The sequence below is a fragment of the Pempheris klunzingeri genome, chromosome 7 (assembly GCF_042242105.1).
Source record: "Pempheris klunzingeri isolate RE-2024b chromosome 7, fPemKlu1.hap1, whole genome shotgun sequence".
Taxonomy (NCBI): domain Eukaryota; kingdom Metazoa; phylum Chordata; class Actinopteri; order Acropomatiformes; family Pempheridae; genus Pempheris; species Pempheris klunzingeri.
Window position 1 is genome coordinate 20,952,051 of NC_092018.1, and position 22,153 is coordinate 20,974,203.

The 22,153-nt window shown below is 43.2% G+C and overlaps 1 protein-coding gene across 1 annotated transcript; it reads right to left on the reverse strand.

Moving 5' to 3' along the window:
- Positions 1-826: 826 nt before the first annotated feature.
- Positions 827-21,364, reverse strand: fam189a2 (family with sequence similarity 189 member A2). Its single transcript, XM_070833837.1, has 11 exons — positions 20,974-21,364; positions 19,101-19,157; positions 15,033-15,143; positions 8,544-8,663; positions 8,117-8,224; positions 6,846-6,979; positions 6,613-6,748; positions 4,268-4,337; positions 3,575-3,838; positions 2,344-2,684; positions 827-1,559 (listed from the first exon to the last, which is right to left on the reverse strand). Exons 1-11 carry the CDS (start codon positions 21,250-21,252, stop codon positions 1,239-1,241), a joined length of 1,941 nt encoding a protein of 646 aa, XP_070689938.1. The 5' UTR covers positions 21,253-21,364; the 3' UTR covers positions 827-1,238.
- Between the last annotated feature and the right edge of the window lie 789 nt (positions 21,365-22,153).

Genomic DNA, 22,153 nt, shown 5'->3' on the forward strand with positions numbered 1-22,153 from the left:
AATCCTGACCAAGTCCCCAACTCCATTTGAAGAAATGCAGCCCCAAACTTGTAAAGAACCTCCACCACCACTGTTGCCTGCAGACACTCATTATCATACCGCTCTGCGGCCATTCAGCGAACAAACTGCCTTCTGCTGAAGCCAAATATTTCTAATTTTGACTCATCAGTCCAGAGCACCTGCTGCCATTTTTTCTGATGGGTGTATCTGGGTCCCACTGGTTTCTGCTAGTTCTGAGCTGACGGCACTGCTGGACATCTTTCGGTTTCAAAGTGAAGTGAGCATAATGTGTCTTTCATCTGCTGCACTGAGTAACCCGTGTCTATGGTCCTCAATGTTGCCCGTTTCTTTGTGCTTCTTCGAAAGAGCTTGAACAGCACATCTTGAAACCCCAGTCTGCTTTGAAATGTTTGCCTGGGAGAGACCTTGCTGATGCAGTAGAACCACCTTGTGTCTTGTTGCTGTGCTCAGTCTCGTCATGATGACCTTTGACATGAAACTGTCTTCCACAACCTCACCCTGATAGCAGGGTCTGTTTCTGTTTCAGGTAATGACTGTGTTTCAACCTATATATAAAATTGATAATCATTAGCACCTGTTTGGTATAACTGATTAATCATATTGATTATGAGCCTACAAAAACCCTGACGTTGTGCTGACTCTTGCTCACTTTGCAGTTTGCAAATCGATAAAACTAAATATTAAAAGTTAATATTTTTGAAAAGCATTCATACTTTACTTTATATAGGTTACCTCCCCTGCCATCCAGAGGAAACTAATCCCCAATTAACAATGCGGAGAGAAATCAAACTGCAAACCGTCTGATTGGTGGATGACCCTGAGGAAACGCTGAGGCCAATGCACATGCCCATTAAATAACACCAAGATACATGTAAAAGAACTGCTGTCATGTATGGCTGTATTGAGTTGACTGGAACAAATGCAAACTTATACAATGTTAAAGTCTCAATAAATGTTTAGAAAGCATATAAAACATTGGATGCTGGGTACTATGTTTCAGTACAAGGTGCCCATATGTTTCATATTTCACAAAATATCTCACAAAAACAGTATTAGCAGAGAAAAAATTTAAAAAATTGCACTCACACACACTCATCTGCACACACGCACAGATCTTCCTCAGTGGTTGGATATCAATAGTTTCAAAGTTTATCACCAGATAAGGCAGCATCCAGCTGCATTGCCATCCTAGGTATTTTAATATCATTGGTTTTCCCTCAAAGCACCGTCTCTCTAAAGACTCCGATCAGACTGTGAGGCCGTTCAGGATGATCCAGACGGGACCCTGTCCTTGACCCTGCCCTTGAACCCGCTCTAGAGCCCACCCTAGAGCCCACTTTTCTACTGTTTCCTCGCTGTTCCAGAGACTCGAGTGCAGCACAGGTGAAGGAGCTGAGGTCCCCACAGCTCTGCAGGTGCAGCACACCAGGCCTTCTCCTGGGGGGGCGAGGGAAAGTCTGGGAGGAACTGCCTCCTGCCTGCTGCTGCTGTTGGGGAGGTTTAGGCTGACTGGAACCTATCTCTGAGTCAGTGAACACCTGAAACCAAAACGTTGACAAGAAAAAATACTCGAAGTTTTAAGTGCAGCGCAGACTTTAAGAATTATAGTCACTATAATGCAGTCTGTCTGTATTTGGTAATAGTGATATGGAAAGCAGTCCACCTCTGGAAACAGTTTGGATGGAGATAATCCTTGTCCTAAATACAATGTTGTAATGTTGAATGGTAAAATATAATAAGGTTTGATAGAGAATTATCTCTGTATCTAGTATCCTATAACTAATCCTTTGACACCCCAGTCTAAAGGATAACTTAGGCCCTATATCTTTCTCATAGTATTGTGTGTATATATAAAACTCGATATATCTTCTTCTTCTATATCACAGAGCTTATTGTTATGTTAAAAACACATCAGTGAGCCACACTGTTGCAGTAGGTAACATGTCCCTTCATTACTATGAACAAATATACTGGTATGGTTTATTTTGACATATAATGTGTTGCTGCCCCAAATACTTAGTAGAGCACAAAATGTGGATTAATCCACTGCTGAAAATAGTTCCCAACACATGGGGAGTAAGATATGATAAAACTACCAGCTGTTTTAGGAATTTACTGATGTTTATACAGTATATGTTTTTTATGACTATATTTTTAAGACTATCACACTTTTGGTTTTGTTCATTTCATGGGATTTGTTAATCATAAAAACATAAAGAATAATGCCAGTCTTATCCTTTTAGCTATCTAATAATATTACTATTAATAAGCATTGTTACCAGTCAGATACCAATCATATCAGTAGTTTTGAATGACGCCTACCTGTTCTATGTAACTGGCACAGCGAACAGCCTCCTCCATGTGCTCTTGATCTGACTGCAGGACATTACGTATGCTGTCCACCAGCTCCTGGACCTCGGGGGCCAGACCCAGGGCTGCTGGCTGCTCCAGGATTTTCCTGACCAGCTGCTGCGTGTGTTGGTAGCTCTGGTGGTCCACCATGGAGGAGGGCCGGGGCCGGCGGGACGTCCTGCTCTCATTGTTGCTCCGTCGCAGTGTGACTTGGCCTTGGGTGTGGGCCGCCAGCGTGGGCTGGGAGGTCTGGGTGGAAGAATCTGTGGTCTGAGGAGAGGGGCCGAGAGGACCGTCGCCGCTGCTCTGCACTACAACACACATCAGAGGGGAAGAGGACTGTTTCTCCAATATCATTTCCAAATCATGCTTGTATGAAACAAAAAACCTGGGAGAAAAGCCACGAAGTTCTGTAATTTCATGGTGCTAACTACCCCATAAAGAAATTATTACATAAATATTTATAAAATATTTCATGTGGTTAAAGCAGCAACATCCATAAAGTAGTCTGTACTTAAATATGTGTCCACAGATACTTTAAACATATTTAAATCCCTATCTATAAATCTGGTGCCACCAGTGACCAGAGTGCAGTGACCTTATGCACGGCTGTCCTCTGTGTTTACCTTCATTAAATCACCTTCAAATGAACCCAGGCAGCTACAGAATAAGCACACACACCTCTACACTAACCACACTGGTCTGTATAAAGGATATTTACGTTTAACGTCTGCTCTATTTTATGTACTTATGTCTGAGATTCCATTTTTTTATGTGATTCGCTTTTTTATACATATTTGTAGGAGGGAACCTAAGATCTAAGCAAATACTTTTTTTTTTTTTTATTAAGTATTTATTTTCCTCATCATTGTACTAAATATCAGACTGTGGCTACAGACTTGGTGCTGAATGTTCACATTGTGCGTCTCAACATGGCCCAAACAAAAACATGATGAAACTCTCTCCATTTGTTGAGATGGCATGCTTCACTGTGACTGGCACAGTAGTTTCAAAGCGGTCATCATCCAGCCCTTTCACACTTGCACTTAAAGCATTGATGGATGACTGTCTGTCCTCCAATCAAACAGTAAAGATCTATTGAATCATTATTAATGATTTATCAGATTGATGTGTCACAATTTTCTCATCTCACACTGCCAATGTACTAATGCACTGTTCCACTTGAGCAAAAGTAGCCAACCTTTAGCAAGGTCCAACACTGGATCACTGTTGGAGCGCTGGAACCTTGTTTTCCTCCAGGGAATCAGTGCTGGAGGGGGCTGTTGCTGCTGCTGCTGCTGCTGCTGCTGCTGCTGCTGCTGCTGCTGCTGCTGCTGAGGAGGAGGCTGGGGCTGGGGCTGGGGCTGGGGCTGGGGCCGGGACTGGGGCTGGGGCGGGGGCGGGGGCTTGGCCAGCTGAGGGTCACCCGGTGACGCAGATACTATTTGGGGACTCATCTCTAAGACTGAATACAGACAGATAGGTTAGAAGGTTATTAAAACAAAATACAATTTCATTCATGTTCCCATACATGTTTCATCACAAATGCTTCAACAAATATACTGCTTGCTTCTCTCTGATACTTTTGATAGTATAACGTGACAGTTAATGTACATGACACAGGAGCACCACTGTTTTGGCATTTTGTTCCACCCGATCAGCCAATCAGAGGTCAGTACGAAGATTCACAGAGAAGTTGTCTCTGAGTTTTATGTTCCCAGATCAGCCAATCAGCTGTCGGCAGGTATGTTTCTGTCTGGAGTGTAGTTGTGTGTGTCAGTGTTGCCTAAGGCAAGGTGTCTATATTAGGGGGGTGTGAGAGGAATCTGGGGGCGTGGGATCCCACAGGTCTGTCCCTGTGGACAGACTGTGTCCCTGTGGACATGTTTCCTACCTTGAACAGAGGCTCCTGGTGGAGAAGTTGTTGGCGTCATAGTCAACTCGGTCAAAGTAATCTCTGTCTCCTGAAATAAACAGAGATCATCACACTGTTATAGTGATATGAATTAGTCAAAAAATGCTGAGGTAGGTGAGCTGAGGTTATTGAGAGATAATTTTGTTATACAGTGGTGATCGACATTGGTCTACAGTCTCTTAGCCAATCAGGACGCAGAACACAACACAAAAGCATGCAAAATTGCACTAAAAAAATCCGCGAAACAGCGAGGCCGTGAAAGGTGAACCGCGTAATAGCGAGGGACTACTGTACCCAGAATTCATTGACATGTTTTAGTTTTAGTCATAGGGTAATTGAACCTATACTGGAACATCACAGTGACCGCCCAGTGATAATCACTTGTGTTTGTTTGCTTGTTTTTCTAGTGGTAATGTAGTAGCAGAGATGATTTAAAAAAAATCTTAGTGATCCATTCATGTACTCTGAAGTACTGCACCGATGTAGCCATTCTGGTAATTCTACCATTCAAAAAGTTGAACCTTGACCCCTATGAATTCAGAAAGATTAGTGACATGGTTTAACAGCATGAAAAGTTAAAAAAAAACGTTTCATTCTTTTGTAGTGGTTATGTACGTAGTCCATAGTTTGCTTCAGTTACATCAAAAATCTCACAGATTTGACTAATTTGTTGGATTACTGTTGTAAAATGAGCTCTCACATTTGACACAATAAAATACATCTTGTAACTGCAAAATGTTTTCAGGTAAACTTTTAGGTAAAATTTTTTCAAATCAATCCCATCAAAAACAAAGACTGCAAGTATTCACATCAAACATTTTACCATTTCTTACACCTGTTATCTGTATTTCAAGCTAATACAATACTTTAAGAGGTTGAACATTTTACAGTGTAGTAGTAAAAAACCCTCAATTGTCAGCATGGAACTGAAAGCATTAATAAATATATGTTTAGAAGTGTAAAATCACAGATGTTGCAGCTTCCTGAACACTGACAATAAAGTAGCCAGTAAAGTGCACAAAAGTTAAAGGACTGAACAAACAAAACCAGTGGCGTGATCCTTTACATGTGAAGAACTGACTGATAATTGGTCAGGTCAATACTGTATATCGGCTTGTTACATAATATATACATACATATATATTGGTATCAATGTGCAAAGTGCCAAACTATACTATATTATAGATATATCTATAGTCTTTCTGACATCATTGCTGAAGATCCTGGTGATCCTGGTCTCGCTCATTCCTGATATACAGCTTGATGTCATCCATGTAGAGGAGGTGACTGATGGTTGCTCCCCTTCGGAAATGGTATCCATATCATTGAGATGATAGGGCATCACTTTGAATATGCCAGTTACTTGATGGTAACTTGTGTGTTCTTGATGAAGGGAAAGTGTCCTGTTGATGTTGTGTATTTCCAAGCATTCCAGTATTAGTGTGTGACATTGAGTCGTAGGCTTTCTTGTAGCCAATCCTGGTTGGTCTTCCTAGTCTTGCAGTCTTGGGTGACTGCTGTATCGACCAGTAGCTGGTGCTTGGCTGCCCTGGTAGTGCTATCAATTCCTTTCTGGGCCCTGCTCATGTATTGGGCCATGTGCCTATTCATCTTAGCTGCTATGATGCCTGACAGGAGCTGCCATAGAATTGTGCCCTTCTTTTGGGCCTTCATGATTAGGACCATCCGCCCTTGGGTTAACCACTCTGGGTGGGTCCCATCAATCAGCAGCTGGTTCATCTGTGGTGCCAGGTGTTCATGGAGTGCAATCAGTTCCTTTAGCCAGTAGGTGTGGATCATGTCCGGGCCTGGTGCTGTCCAGCTCTTCATATCAGACACTCTTTCTCGTATGTCTGCCAGTGTGATGCTTATTGGCTCGTGTTCTGGGAGAATGTTGAGGTCTGCTCTTAGAATCACTGGCCACTGAGTATTGGTGCTATGTGGTGCCACCTTCCACCTACTCTTCTGGTATTGTTCAGTCTCACCCTGGATGCACCTGTTCTGTTACTACCTTGCCACTGAGAGTACACTTTGGATGGTTCAGTGGAGGAGATCCTGGCTTCTGCTTTTCCTGTGTATCTCTTCAGTCGGGTAGCCAGGGATGTGAGCCTGTGCTTGGCAGTCTCCAGTGCCTCAGCTATGGACAGTTTGTTGTACTTCCTAGGCATCTCTTTCTTCCCCAAACCTTTATGTAGCTCTAATAATTGACTAACTTCTCTCCTTGTTGCCTTGATTTTTGCCTCCAACCTACTTCTCCATGGGTGTTCATCTTGTAGAACAATAAAATATAGTGTAGGAAGGGAGGTTCCTTAATTGCACGGTACCTGTGTGACTGTATTGGTGGAGCTTGTAGCAACAGCTTCATATGGAGGTGGGGGGTCTAATGGACAGAAGACCTCCACTCCTTTGATCCGCGCTCCGTAGATGTGAGGGAGAGGAATCACACTGTCCCCAAGCATCCTGAAACAACAAGTGGAAACCAATGAGTGAGTTATCATGTTCTATCAAGCAAAAGTGACACATCTACACTAAAAACAGGACTGAAGTGAAAATGTACCGGCGAGCCAGGCGTGGTGTATAAGAGTAGAAAGTGGAGAAGTAGGAGGGGGGAGGGGCTGGAGCCACAAACTCATCTGGGTCTGGGATCTGAGCAGGCTCCTCCCTCACTTCCACTGTGGCTCTGGTCTCGTCCTATCACAGAGCAGACACACATGCATCACACACCATGCTAAATGCTACTATGTCTGTCTGGTCACACCAGGGCAGAAACATAAATCTGTCATAGATGGAATCATCTACTTGCAGCAAACAACAAACTAAGACACTGCACACAAACATCTACATGCTTTTACAAGCTGATGTTCAAGTTTTTTTCAGCTTTTAAACCAAAATGGACAAAAAGTGCTTGGAAATTGAAAAAAAAAAAATCTGTGAACACTTGGCAACTCCATCTATGGATGAAAATCATGTCAGATGATCAGCAACGTCCACCCCAATGCACTCAGACTGTGGTGGGCTGTCCCACAGTGAAATTAGCAAAGGGTCTGTGGGCTCTGTGAATGACTTTTTGAGTCCTTTCTTTTCATAAGGTCACGTGTCTACCAACTTTGTTCATCAGAATAACCCACAATGATGACACTGTGTTGTTAAAACATGTATGCCAGTGGAGTCAAGGAGTCAACAACATGATGTTTTCCTTTTAATTATGACAAAACATGCACTCTGCCTGTGTCGATGTGTTATGACGGCGGGATTTTGACTACAAATACGTTTATTTCGTCTGACAACTGTTTTACTTCTATCTATCTATCAACAAACAGAGTTCACTAAATTGCTGTACTCAGACATGCGGTCTCAAATATTGCTCAGAAAACAAGTAATGGGGGTCAGTTTACATCCACAGTTCAGTGTTTCTGTTAATGAAAAGCTGAAATGTAAAGTCGAGTATGCTGGTTTCTGTTATACCACAGCGATTTCTGTTTTGAGGCTTATTTTCTTCGGGTTGCTTGCTGCCCAGCCAAGAAGTCCGTGTGGGTTTAATTTCGGTTACATGGGCAACATGTGAATTTTCTAGAAACTCCAACATTTTAGTTGTCTCATTTATCTCTTTGTAGTTAATGACTCCAGTACATATTTCAGTGTGTGTGAAGCTTCTTGTGCACAGTTCTTCGGATATAGTTACTTGGATATAAAAATAGCATCATCTCATATCTTGGTTCTGAGCTGGATATGTCTAAGCAGTACAGGCAGGCTACAACACCAAACCCTTTGTAGGTGATAGCCAGCGTTAGCCTTGCTGCAGCAGGCCTGAGTGTGGTGTGATCATACCATGCACGGTGTTCTTGTGGTGAAGATCTGCAGGTATCTCAGGGCAGCTGCCATAAGGCACACAGCTGTGGTCAGAGCATTCAGAGCACACAGTGCAAACAACACTTTCTGGGAGTGAAAAGGACACAATCAGAGTAGTTCAAATAAAGCAGACAGAACAGTTTTATCTGTTATTCAGATAAAAACAGGCCACAGGCTTGATCTTTAAGGGTTTTGTGTTGAGAGATCTCAGAACCACGTCTGTTTCAGCAAAAGTAAACTAAACACTTATAGCAAATATGCAGCAATGGCACTGTAAATAAACTTATTTTGATTTAGCACTCTCATCGAAAGACACTTTCCACGAAAGAGGGGGTCTAGGCCAAACTCTTCAAGAATTCAACATTAAGGATTGAAGAATCTTCACATGAGCAAGCATCAGGCGTACCTTGAGCAGAATCCTCATGGTGCTACAGGAGGGGGCAGGGTGGAGCTCCAGCTGCTTCTCCTCAGGACATTTGGAGCTGAGGGAGAGGGAGCAGCAGTAACACACATCTCCAGCCTCACTCTGAAACAACACACACACAGGACTGATTTTAATATTATTTGACACATTCCCTATAACATGAAGCCACAGAAAGATCAGGATCTCTTCACCAGGAGCAGCCAAGGAATAATATAAAGTAGAGAGAAACAGAGTTGGTGGAATTTGTTTTTAAGTACAGTATGGGAACACTTGGTTCACCATGTCAGAAGCACAACATAGCATAACAAATTACACAATAAATAATATTCACCATGCACCTAGAGCTGAATGTCAAGATTACAATCAAAGCTCCACTGCTCAAAAAATGAGGGGAACGCTTAAACATCACAGTATAACACCAAGTCAATTAAACTTCAGGGATATCAGTCTGTCCAGATAGGAAGCACAAGCCATTGTGAATCAATTTCACCTGTTTTGGTGGAAATGAAAGTGACAACAGGCGCAACAGCAAACCAGCCACCAGAAAGGGAATGGTTCCACAGGTGGTGGCCACAGACAATCTCGCTCTCCTTATCCTTCCTGACTGATTCTTCTCTAGTTTTGTGTTTTGGTAGCATGAGGCGGTACCTGGAGCCCATTCAGGTTGCACAGGTGATCCAGCTCCTCCAGGATGGTACATCCATACGTGCTGTCGCAGGGAGGTTTGCTGCATCTCCAAGCACAGTCTCAAGAGCATAAAGGAGATACCAGGAGACGGGGCGTTACACGAGGAGAGCTGGACAGGGCCGTAGAAGGGCATCAACCCAGCAGCAGGACCGGTATCTGCTCCTTTGTGTGAGGAGGAACAGGAGGAGCACTGCCAGAACCCTACAGAATGACCTCCAGTGTGCATGTTTCTGACCAAACTGTCAGAAACAGACTCCATGAGGGTGGCATGAGGGCCCAACGTTCTCTAGTGGGACCAGTGCTCAGAGCCCAGCACCGTGCAGACAAAGGCATTGATGCCATTAACTGGCCCTCATGTTCCTCTGACCTGAATCCAATTGAGAACCTCTGGGACGTTATCTATCGGTGCATCCAATGTCGCCAAGTCACACCACAGACGGTCCAGGAGCGCACTGATGCCCTGATCCAGGTCTGGGAGGAGACGCCCCAGGACACCATCTGCTGTCTCATCAGGAGCATGTCCAGATGTTGTTGGGAGTGCATACAGGCAGGTGGGAGTCATACACACTGCTGAGTCACATTATGAGTTGATGTGATGAAATTTATGCAAGTTGGATCATCCTGTGATTTCAATTTTTTACTTTGAGTCCAGCCCTCAGTCGGTTGGTGACTTTGGTTTCCATTTCCATTTTGTTCTCAACGGATTCCACAATGTACAGTAAAGATTTTGATCTTGAATGTTTAGTTTTCATTGAAATCCGATATGTGATTTAAGTGTTCACTTAATTACTTTGAGCAGTGTGTAAGGATTAGAAAAGATGATTAAAAAGATATTTTTAGTTGAAACAAAGCAGACCTGTGGTTTATTCTTGATAGTATTAAAGGAAGAAGCCTCCCTGTTTTCTGATCTGCTTACATGTTAAGTTGAAGTTAAAATGTGTAGAATAATGTACATTTCCACAACACTAATTGTTTCTTTTGAACAAAAATATGGTTTGTTTGTTTTTTTTAACTTTTGTGTATCAGGTAATCGGGCAGCTGGAGTTCTGGTCATGTACATCCAAAGTTCATCCAGTCTAATCTTTGCTGAAGCTATCACCCAAAGAGGAACTGCTGGCCTCACACAGAGATTTAAGCTGCTGAATGTCTTTTCTTAGCAGGAAAATGCTTACCATTTAATTGGATCCTTAAAAAGAATTATGGAATTACTGTAACAGAAAATAACAACTTTATGTTATTGTGATCAATTTACTTTATATTTTGACTTAGTGAGAATTCTTTAGCAGTTAAGAGAGCAACACGTTGCAATGTCAGGGGATAGCAGGGGATGTTTATAGGTGGAGAGGTTCCTGTATGGGCCGTCAACTGCCCACTAACACTGTTAACCAATCTGCAATTGGACTAAACAAACAAATAAGACATGTTCATTAGCAAGCCTCAAAGGTGTTTTTTGAGCTTTGGACAGGGACAGCAGTTTCCTCCTACGCATCGTGGTTAACTAGGCTAACTACACCCTGATTTACACATAGTGGCATCCTAAGCGGGTGTGTGAGGGGAGATATGTCGGCAAGGTGGCTGCAATAGCCTACAACCAAGATACTTTTTGCTACCCAGTTTGAAGCCTGTATGATTTAGATTTTTCTATCAAAGTCTTTTCATTGTAAATATGTGTCACAAATGTGTCTCCTCCCCTTTTTTTCTTGTGCTCCACCTTTCAGTAAATGTGTGTGTGAAAACTTTCCGTTTAGATCTGTCCCTTCCTCTACTCAGTAGCCCCATCTATTCATATATCTCCAACCCACTCGCAGACTGGACGGCTGGACCAAAATATCCATGAAAAACAGAGTGACAGGAAAGGGAAAGAGGAGAGGAAATGTGGCGGAGAGACGAAGGCAACACAGCACAACAGGAAAAAGGTCAAAATATCACTCTCGGGAGCTCTGATATGAACAAGACTCATCACATTTCCTGCAGCCTAACCTGCAAGACATCATTTTTTCCTAATAAAAGCAAAAGTGCTGTGTAGCTGTATAATAATACCCCTGATGCATATGAATTGTAAAAAAAACTGTATTACACACATCCAGTATAGAGTGTGTATTTTTCCAAAGCCTGCTTTTTTTGCACGATTCCATTTATATTGTCTTATGACTGTTTTATGTCATAATACCATTTTACCTCACAGACAGATCTCCTTGTATACATCACACAACATCACGATTCATGTCCAGTTCTGTCTGACTGCTTACTGTATGCAGCAGCCAACTGTCCTCTCCAGCACTTCTTTACAATAATTTTTAAGATCATACAGTTGACTGGAGTTTAAGAAAGGTAATGCTTGACACATGGTTAGTGTTATTAATCTGTTTTCTTCAGATGTTTTAAATGGATATACACAGTAAGTTAAGAGGTAGCTCTGATGTAGCGCTGATGGGCTTTCTTGTGACCTGAAAATGTTATTCCTTGCCCAACCTGACTTCACAGACTTCACTTCACAGACAGTCACTTCACTGACTTCACTTCATGTGCTGCAGACAGAAAGATAATCGAAATGAAGTACAGAACTATGCAAAAGCCTTAGGCAGGTGTGAAGAGATGCTGTAAAGTAAGAATGCTTTCAAAAATATAAAATTTAATTGTTTATTTTTTATCAATTTACAAAATGCAAAGTGAGCAAACAGAAGAAAAACCTAAATCAAATCAGTATTTGGTGTGACAACCCTTTGCCTTCAAAACAGCATCAATTCTTCTAGGAACATTTGCACAAAGTCGGATTTTGTAGGATCATAGTCAGGTGTATGATTAACCAGTTATTAACTGAAACAGAAAGTACTGGAGGAGGTTTAAAACTGGGTGAGGAACAGCCAAACTCCGCTATCAGGGTGAGGTCATATACCACAGCAAGACTGAGCACAGCAACAAGACACAAGGCAGTTACACTGCATTAGCAAGGTCTCTCCCAGGCAACAAGTTTAAAGCAGACTGGGGTTCCAAGATGTGCTGTCCACACAGTGGTCAGCCAAGGAGACTTAGTGTAGCAGATGAAAGACGCATTCACTTCCCTTTGAAATCTGAAGATGTCCAGCAGTGCCATCAGCTCAGAACTAGTAGATACACCCGTCTACTGTCCACAGAAGTCTGGATAGAAATGGTCTTCATGGAAGAATTGCAGTCAAGAAGCCAAACCTCCAATGTGGAAACATGGTCAAGCGACTCAACTATGCACGAAAACAAGTGGGATGCAGAAAAATGGCGGCACGTGCTCTGGACTGATGAGTCAAAATGAGTCAAAATTAAAATTTGGCTGCAGCCGAAGGCAGTTTGTTCGCTGAAGGGCTGCAGGATCTGAGGCAGCCTACATCCACTGAAGATCTGTGGTTAGTTCTCCAAGATGTTTGGAACAACATACCTGCTGAGTTCCTAAAAAAACTGTGTGCAAGTGTTCCTAGAAGAAAAGGGTGGTCAAACCAAACATTCTTTTGATTTAGATTTTTCTTCTGTTCGCACTTTGCATTTTGTAAATTGATACAAATAAACAATTACATTTTATATTTTTGGCAGCATTCTTACTTTACAGCATTTCTTCACACCTGCCTAAAGCTTGCACAGTACTGTACATTAGTCTGATGTACAGTACTGGACATTAATCAATAGATTACATCTCGTGACTTCTTTGGGTTGCTGATTTTGATCGACATCGTTTACATGGCGGTGGCACGTCATTTTAACACATTATGTGGCAATACCATGGAATATAGTGTGCAGAACGCGTGGCTATATCACATATTTCTGTGAGATCAGGCTCTTCTTGCCAGATTATTACTGCTGTTTTTCTGTAAGATACAACATTGTAGTTTGTTACTGGAGGTGTTGTGGAAACATCCTCAAACTAATGCCACCACAGTGTCTGTTTGTAGTGAGTCTACCTGAATTTACCTGAAATTAATTTACCTTTATAAAAACACTGACCGTATTCCCTGACCCACACGTGTGACAATCATTAGTCGGCTACAATTACCATCCCCTCCCAGCAATAACACATCATCCTGCTCACCTTCAGATAGTTCCTGTGTTCCCTCTGTGCCTTGAACAGCACTGTAATTTCTCTGCCGGTATCACAAACACAAAACCCTGCCCCCTGATTCTTTGCCCTCACCACCAACAACCTACCATCACGTACAATCGCGCTAACTGCAACCCGTCACTTAGGATACGGGTTCCCTTCCACCAGACCTCCCAGTCCACCTCATTCGCAACATTTCCGTGCAATAGTGCGTAACGTTAATTCTTTTCTTTTACCTAATCCAGTAACACTGCTCTTTTCCCCTTGTCTGCAGTGCCATTCATATTAAGCGACCCCCTTTTTTTTTAAACCCTCTATAAGACAAGAAAGGAGATAGAGAGAAAACCATAAGCTCAGCGGGCCACCGTGACATACCAGGCAAACTCATCACACTTCCACCAAGCTAAGACTCAGTTTTCACTCATTTCTTCAGCCTAAGTCTTTCTTAAACCCTGCCCTCTTGGAATTCCACTCTGCATTCTCCCCTCTAAGTGAGACACCCCAGGCTCTCCTTTGCTCTTTTTCGTTCTCCTCCTTCCCTTTACCTCAGTCCACCCATTCCCCTCCAAAGTCTCTACTCAACCCTACACAGATTATTCCCCACCACTGATTGCTCACTCAGATCACCCATTACAGGCCACTGACTCTCTAGATATCCATTAGAAGACTGACCTGCAGCAATACAGTCTTCGGTCACCCTGATGTCATCCTCCTTGGGCAGGCCATCTGCTTAGGAGCAGTCTCTCAACACTCAAAGTACTGCAAGCTCTCTGATGTCACATACATGGCAAAAGCAACTTCACCATGATTCACAAGTTTTAAGAAACATCGACACATGTTCCAAAACTGGGCTCCTACAGAGATATTCTTAATAAAAGGAGAAACTTTGGACACAATCACCCACAGTCGCTGCCAGCAGAAAAACAGACCTTTCAATAACACACCCTTGATAACCTTCACCAAACTTTCTTTACCACCTTATTCATCCTTTGTTAACCTACGTGTTCACCAACAGCAAGTATGTCCTCTACCAAGGTGTTATCCCCAGCCTGCACTGTCCACCTCATCAGCTGCAGTGGCCACAGCCACCACTGCGCCAAGAATATTAATTAATGATTAAAACAATGACACATGGTGTCGATATGATTGTGCTGAATAAAAACGGTGAAAATAATAAATGGTAAATCCAGCCTGTAGTCATTTCATATTGATGGTCAACTGTTACACCCTATTAGCTTCATTTTTCATTGTAAGTTATATACAAGTCTGAATTTAATGAATTCCCCCAGAAAACGCATCATCCTCTCTTAACATGTCTCCTCCTATTATTTGTGCTATTCTCCCTTTGAATCTTAATGTAATTCTAACCTTAAAACCATGTTTTAACCCTGAAATGGCCCTTTGAAGTTGTAAGGACCAGGCAAATTGTCATCTCAACAGTTTAAAAAAGTAAAAGCCAACACGACTCAGTTTGCATTAATGATCAATTTCAAATGATAAAAAGTGATTCAAAAGTGATCTTCTTTGTGTTTTAGTGTACATCTTGCCATGTTTTATCCTTCATCAGATTAGTAAGCATGATGCTCTCAAGATGTCATTTGCTACTGACTTTCAGCAGGAGGAACAGAGGGAAGCAGAGAGACCTTGAAGGAGAGAGAGTAGAGAAAATCTAGAAATGAGGACACCAAAACCAGACAGACACAAACAGGTAACAGCCTCACCAGTTGGCAGCTGGTCATACTGGAAACCAGCTGGGCTCCCTGGCAGCACAGGATGAATCCAGCCAGATTAAGGAGCACACACACCACAGACAGCAGAACAAACACATTGACCTGGATATGAAAGGGGAAGGGGGGGCGGTGGGTGAAAGAAGGGAGGGAAAATGGATTAACCCCGTGGACATATTCTTAAAACAAAACAAAAAAATAACAGTAAAACAAAAAAACATCCAACAAACATGATGCATCACGTGGCAGTTCCAGTGTGTTGAAATGTGAAATGCAGCAGCATGGCCCAAACAGAGAGAGAGATGAGATGACATCAGATCTGAATCAAGTCCATCTCTTATCAAAAAAGTCAGCCCTGTTTCTGATGTGTTGTTCATATCTTTTTAGTACTGAGAGAAAATGTCTTTGCAGATACATCACAAACGCTGCTTCGGTCTCCAAAGCCTCCGAATGGACGACTTCCAACAACGTCATGGAGAAATAGAACTGTAAATTGTTCCCGGTGTTTTTACAGCCAATAAGTTTGCTATTGGCAACTTGTGAGCAAATGATTTGATGGACAGCTGCCCAAGCTACAAAGCTGCAGCTGTCAATGAGAATTTTGTTACGATTTGACCTGTAATAACTTTGTAGTCATTTTCTATCATGTGTGTTGTATGTATGTATGTTGACATGACGCAGATCAACTGAGAGAACGTGGCCGTGGAAGAGGTAGAGCTGAGGAGGACCAGGACGCCTTTCTGCTACTTTACACTTGACTTTGCATTTTTAAACGCATCTCTTTCTCTCAGTTTCAGCCCCTAATCTAGACTAAAATGTTTCTCTCCCTATAAGCAGATTTTCCAAAATGGCCTCTGGAGTGTATAAATATTAAAATGACAGATGGGGCAAATGGAGTTTTAATGAAACACACTAACCGAAGTTGCTCAACCGGGGTCAGGCTGTGTAGAAGTAATACAGCCTATCATATCCTGTTATTTATGTTGATTGACAGTAACTAGAAAGCACAAAATAATCATCTGTCTGTCTCACTCTTGACCAGGTGTTGGCTGTGATTTGCTAGTTGTATGTCTATAACTGTACTGAACTGGTTCCAAATATACATCAGAGGGAGAAAGTTTTACGTCGGTCTTGGAGATCATGTGTCTGAGAAACATGACAACTGCTTTGGGGGCTGCATGAGTGTGATGCCTCGTACATTATTATCCTCACGACGCATGCTGCTGCTTGGTGACATCATCAGAGAGCACAATGAATGTTTAACAGTTAAGAAGATGACACGCAGCTGCACATCTGTGCTGAACAAAAGGATGCAACAGCTTTTGACTCCATTACTACCTGTCTTTGGCAATGAATAACAGGATGAGCATGAGCAATTACTTCTGGAAATTAAATGGAAATTAAAGAGCCGTACACTCTGTTCTGTCAGGTGGAAGTAACTCCAGAGCTTCATGATGATGAACTTAAGTCTAGTCAGAGCCCTGAAGAAATGCCAGGCATAAACAAACCCTCCAAAAGAGCACAAAAATGATATATATGATTATTTATTCCTGCTGCCTTAATTATGGGAGTGCAATTGACCAACTCTAGAAGTTGAAGACACATGGCTGTTTTTAAGCATCTTAAATGTATTTTTCTTAAACTAAAAGTAAAAAAAATCTTTCCTCAAATGGCTGAATGTGTCCACAGATGGAGCGGAGTGGTCTGCTGGGGGAGCAGCATCACAGCTGTGGACAAGAAGAGACTGGACAAGCTCATCGAGAAGGCCAGCTCTGTCCTGGGTCACCCCCCCTCTCGACCCATTGGAGGTGGTGGGCGAGAGGAGGATGATGGCAAAGCTATCATCCATGAGACAGAACGACCCCCACCCCATGAAGGACACGCTGACAGCACTGGAGAGCTCCTTCAGCGACAGACTCCTTCACCCTAACTGTGTGAAGGAGCGTTATCGCAAGTCCTTCTTTCTGGCAGCTGTCAGACTCTACAACCAGCACTGCTCACAGTAGACCACACTGCACTAAAACTGACAATCTGCCACTAGAATGTAAACCAACTGTGCAATATATTTATTCAGAGCAACCTCACTCTGTGTAATCCTTTGGAATATCTCCCACTTGTACACTATATTGTTTCTATTTTTTAGACTTCCTCTACAGTAGCTGTGCATATTTTTGTATCTCCTTGTGTCTGCTGTGACGTTGTAAATTCCCCGTCGTGGGACTGATAAAAGAATATCTTATCTTATCTTATCTTAGATGAATTATATATGAAACAAAAGACATCATTTCCCCTGTTTATTTTGTGCTGTTGATGTTTCATCTAACTCACTAAATAAATCAGTACTTCTATTGGTTATGTAACAGTGATTACTTTAAGACTGACAGCCAAGAAAGTTTGTCATATCCGATGGCCCACGGAGCTCTGCAGACTGTGGTGAGTAAGCTAACGTATCTTTCCTCTTTACTGAAAAGTCTAAATGAATTCAGAGTAGCTTGCTGACATGTTGGGAGCAAGATGGAAGAAACTGGATTTCCAACACCCTGCTTCACTGCTGAGAAAGTGTGGGACTCCATGCAATCAGTACCCTGATAATAACCTGATAAACCCCTCTGACTGGCTGTGCTGGCCTGGTGCCACTGATTAGAAAATAATATCCATGTGCTGGTGGAATACGACTGAAAGTCTGCATGGAGGCCTTTATTTTGAAATCTGACCGAACTCTTGTCCGACTTCCTGCTCGCCTCATCTGCTCTGTGGTGTTTGGTGAAGTCAGGCTGCAGTCAGGGTCAAAAACAGTAGTGGCCCTGGCCCTGCTGGAGGCCCTGCTGGAGGCCCTGCTGGTGGGTTTTACAGCACTGACTGGAGTGGGTGCAGCAGCCGCAGACACCCCCGCTGGATTTGAGCCTTTGCTAAACTTTCACAAAATACTCGGGTACTTTCCAAACTGCCAGAGCAGAAACATAAATGCTTGTCAGATCTTCTGAAATCACCTACACGCGCACTTTTCTGACACCTGAACTGAGGGGCTGTGTCTGACAATTTTCATAACTTTCTGAAATAGGGATAAGAGAGTCTCCCCTCAAAAGCATGGTGAGGAAGGTGAGGAATGAAAAAAGAGAACTTCAGACATTAGTTCCAACTCCGTCTGTTTTCTCGCCTCAGACAATCCTGCTCACTTCATGCTCACTTCATGCTGTGATGGCCAGGTATGTGAACTAATCTCTGAAGTTCTCTTTTTTCAACCCTCACCTGACTGTTTCTGTCACTTCCCGTGTGTACAGGTGCAATACTGTGAATGCCTTTGAGGGGAGACTCACTTCTCCCTATTTGTATTCCCAGCCTATATAGTAATATAGTACACGGTAGAGTGTTTTCCCTACATGCATTCAACAGCTGTTAAATGATTAAAGCAGTGCAAAATACTTATTTACTGCAATAATAAGATGGAATAAACCCCCTATTTCTACTTAATAAGCTACAATAAACCGACTATCACTACTGTAAACAGCCAAAGTCAGGGCGAGGATTATAAATCCACCACCCGCAGACATTACCACCATTTAGCAGGCTGTTATTGGTCATTAGTCTTTCAATAGTGCAGCTGGAGTCAATGAAGGCTCTGCTGCACGTCTCACTACCTGCCCATTATAATCAGCGGTCGGACAGATGAAGTTGTCAGCTGCCGTGCAAGCTGATAATGCCACAACGCTGTCAGTCAGAAGTAGTTACAACCGAGCTCTCAGAAGTTAAACCAAAGCCTCTGCTGAAGGGAGGGAAGCCATACTCCCACACAAGCCCTGTAACAAGTGTGATTCACAGCTCATACAATTAAGCACTGCATATAAACTCAGGATTTGAAAATGGTCCACTATTTGAATTCAGCTTTCGTGCCATTAACCAGTTTCTCACCTTACGTAGAGCAAAGTATTTCCTCCCTTTTTACTGATCCTGTTGATGTACCTTCTTTCTGAGTTTGCATGCAGGACTGCATGTTATATTCAACACATTGAAAGATCCATTGAATCGCTGCTTTGTAGAAGAAACCAAAACTATGTCCCTTACCAGTAGCAGCATGGGCCGTCTCCATGTTGTGAGGCCTACGATGCCTGACAGAATGACCTGAAGCAGAAAGATAATGTTCATGTGGTGCGACATGTGTAAAAAACACAAAACAGAACTATACAAGCAGGTACACGTGCACAAATGTGATGTAACACAAAACTAGAAGTGCAACAGCATTAGTGACCCAAAGACTGCAGTTAAACCATTATCGCCTTAGTTTTTGAAACAGTGCCTGAATTTGACCAGTGCTCACTGCTGCTGCACACGAATACGGTCGAATACATGTAGATCACATATGATGGATTTACCTTAAGCGTTGGATGTCATAGCTCTATTACCTCTGTCAAAACCTTTTTGGGGGGGGTTAGATTCCCATACAGTAGAAGACCATTTCCTACCTTCCTGAGGAGGTTTTTGAGATGCCAGGTTTGCACTGTGTGGACAGCCTGACAAGTCCACACACACATTCATTTCAAAGTCCACAATGATCTATTTGAGAATTAATTAATAGTGAGGTAAAATTAATTTGTTCTATGTTCGCATTTGCACCCATGTCAGAAAAAAGTCTGTGTATCTTTATAAATCGATGATCACACAAAACTCCCCCATAGCTTTAATCTAGGTTAAGGAAGAGATTAGGCTAACCAACAGCTTTTTAGGTTTTAGTTTTGCCAGTTTATTCAAAAAGTGCCTGGATGACCCAACAAGAACACACAACAGGCACACGACACTCATTGTGACACAGGACATAGGGCAGCACCCAGAGGTGAAACGTTTTTCGTGGAGCCCCAGAGAGCTAGAGACACACGTTCAGTCCCGTGTGAAACATTGTGGGAAACAGGAATGCTGCAGCAGAGACCGGAGTAAAGTGTCAGGTCAGTTGAGACACGTCCAAGTGAAGTCACAAGGCTTCGTAGTTAACCTGTAAGTCAAGCCGCTCGGCTAAAAGTCTCCAGCTACTGACCTATAAAATTACCCAATTTAAATAGCTACTAAAGTGAAATAAAGTCTCTTGAAAAGCACTGGTCAACAAGCCAACAGGTTTGTCTTAACCACTTCGCTTCGAAGTCAAACTGAAAGTGAGCACAACCACAGTGAATAATCTCTCACTGCACAGAAAGTCGGCCAAAGTTGAAGCAAGTCTGCAAAAGAGTAATTCAGGTGGTTTTACCTTTCGACTTTCTCTTCCAAAAAAACTACTGGTCTGCTTACGTCCCGCTCCTGGCAGTTCTTACCCAGCTGGATCTTCAGTGAGTTTAAATCAGTGCAAGAATAGATGGGACATAAAACCTGAGTTAGGACAAACTGATGTTTTTCAGTAAGTCTGACTGAAGCTCTGCAGGCTACACGTCTAAAACCCCATCAGGAAGGTGTCAGATGATCGACATCAGAAGAGTCTTGCTTTATGGGATTGTTGTTCTTTGATTTCTACTTTTGTGTTTGGCTTAATGCTTAATGTTTGTGCTCATAGTGTGCACAAGTGTGTGTGCCTGCATGTGTGCTGAACCTCAGGAAGAACAGCCACCGGTGAATGCTAGACATCGGAGCAGTGGTTCAGCCTGCAGCAGCCCTGCAGCACTGACTGACTGTCACAGCAGGCTCAGTGTTAATGGCACTAATGGAAACCAGTCAGAGCAGACACAGCTCATGTGCTTTAGTGAGATTTTCTGTCGTCATTTCCGTTTTTTAAAATGTTGACTAGCCATAATAAAAAAAAACGCCCTGTGGCTGTGGAGCTGATTCACATTAGTCCCCAACGTCCCAGCACACAGAGACCAGGACAGTCTGTAACTCTTGTTACCTGAGATCATGTTTCATGACAAATCTAGAACGCCATGCACAGCGATGATGACGGAGCCTGTGGCAGCCTTACCGACGAGCCTGCCCAGAAGGGACACGAGTTTCGGATGGGCGGTGAGTTGCTGAGGGACAGAGCTCCGAAGGACAGTGCCACCATCGAGCCGCCGAGCAGCAGCTGCAGCAAGCCCAGCGAGAGCAGCGGCCGCCCGGGCAGCAGCAGCCGGGAGCCGCCGCCGGCGATCCGGGAGGAGGCGGACAAGCCGCGGGGTCGGTTTCGGTGAGACGGCTCTGCGAGCTGCAAAGCCCCGCTAACCGGACAGCAAGACCCCGGCAGCACCACGGGGAGCGACATCGGAGGCTCGACGAGCGGGACGACAAACAAACGGATCTGTCGGGAGTTTGGGCCCAGAAGCGCAGTGTTCACGGGCTACAGGCAGGAGTGGAGCCGCTCGGTGCCCCCGACATGGCGGTGTCCAGTTTTAAATAACACGCTCGCTGAACTGCAGGGCTCGGATTGACTTTCACATATTTTGGCAGCGGGTTGAGCAGAGTCGGGACGGGGGAGGGGGAGGGGCGGAGGGGGCCATGTGTATCATGTAAACAGGACAGGGTGTCTTCTTGAAATCAACCAAATATACAACCCTGAAATCAAATACAGACTTGAGGCCTTGCACAGTATTACACTCATGGAAGTAATTAAATATAGTGCCCCCCCCCATCCTCCCCCCTCTCTCTTTGTACTATTCAATAAGGGGTGATCCCCTGGGGATTATTAAAGTAATTCTGATTCTGATTCTCAGTCAGGGGCTTGAATAAAGATCTGGTAGCCTGTTCCTCCACCACACCCTATGTTTCCTTCACATTCTGTATTAGGAAATAAAGTCCTCACAGCCATGAACAATTGTGCACTCCAGACCAGCCAGGATGACTTTTACAATGAAACCCATGTCAGAACCAGAACCAAAGTAAAGCAAGAAGAAAAGAAGGGTTTGTGACTTTGTGACAAAAACCTCCCACTTTTTTTATATTGAGTTTTAAACGTATCACCAGCGGTGAGCAGAAAGGTCTCGGTTAAGGTTTGTTAAAGTATTGCAGCTCCATAATGAAGTATTTTGTCAAATAAATTGGACACAACATCACTCCTAGCTGAAGATTCCATAAATCCGCCACGCTGATACACTTTATCTACCTGGGTATGAATCATGTGGAACCTTCACTGCACCAGCAGCACTGATAAATCTTCAGTAGTGTGT

Bases quoted from the DNA above. Each gene is read 5' to 3' on its own strand.
- fam189a2 (XM_070833837.1), bottom strand. From the start codon at position 21,252: ATGTCGCTCCCCGTGGTGCTGCCGGGGTCTTGCTGTCCGGTTAGCGGG. The intron at 6,980-8,116 runs GTATGATCACAC...GCTCTGTGATAG, and splicing joins CCACAAGAACACCGTGCATG to GACGAGACCAGAGCCACAGT. The intron at 2,685-3,574 runs GTTGGCTACTTT...TGTGTGTTGTAG, and splicing joins AGTGTTGGACCTTGCTAAAG to TGCAGAGCAGCGGCGACGGT.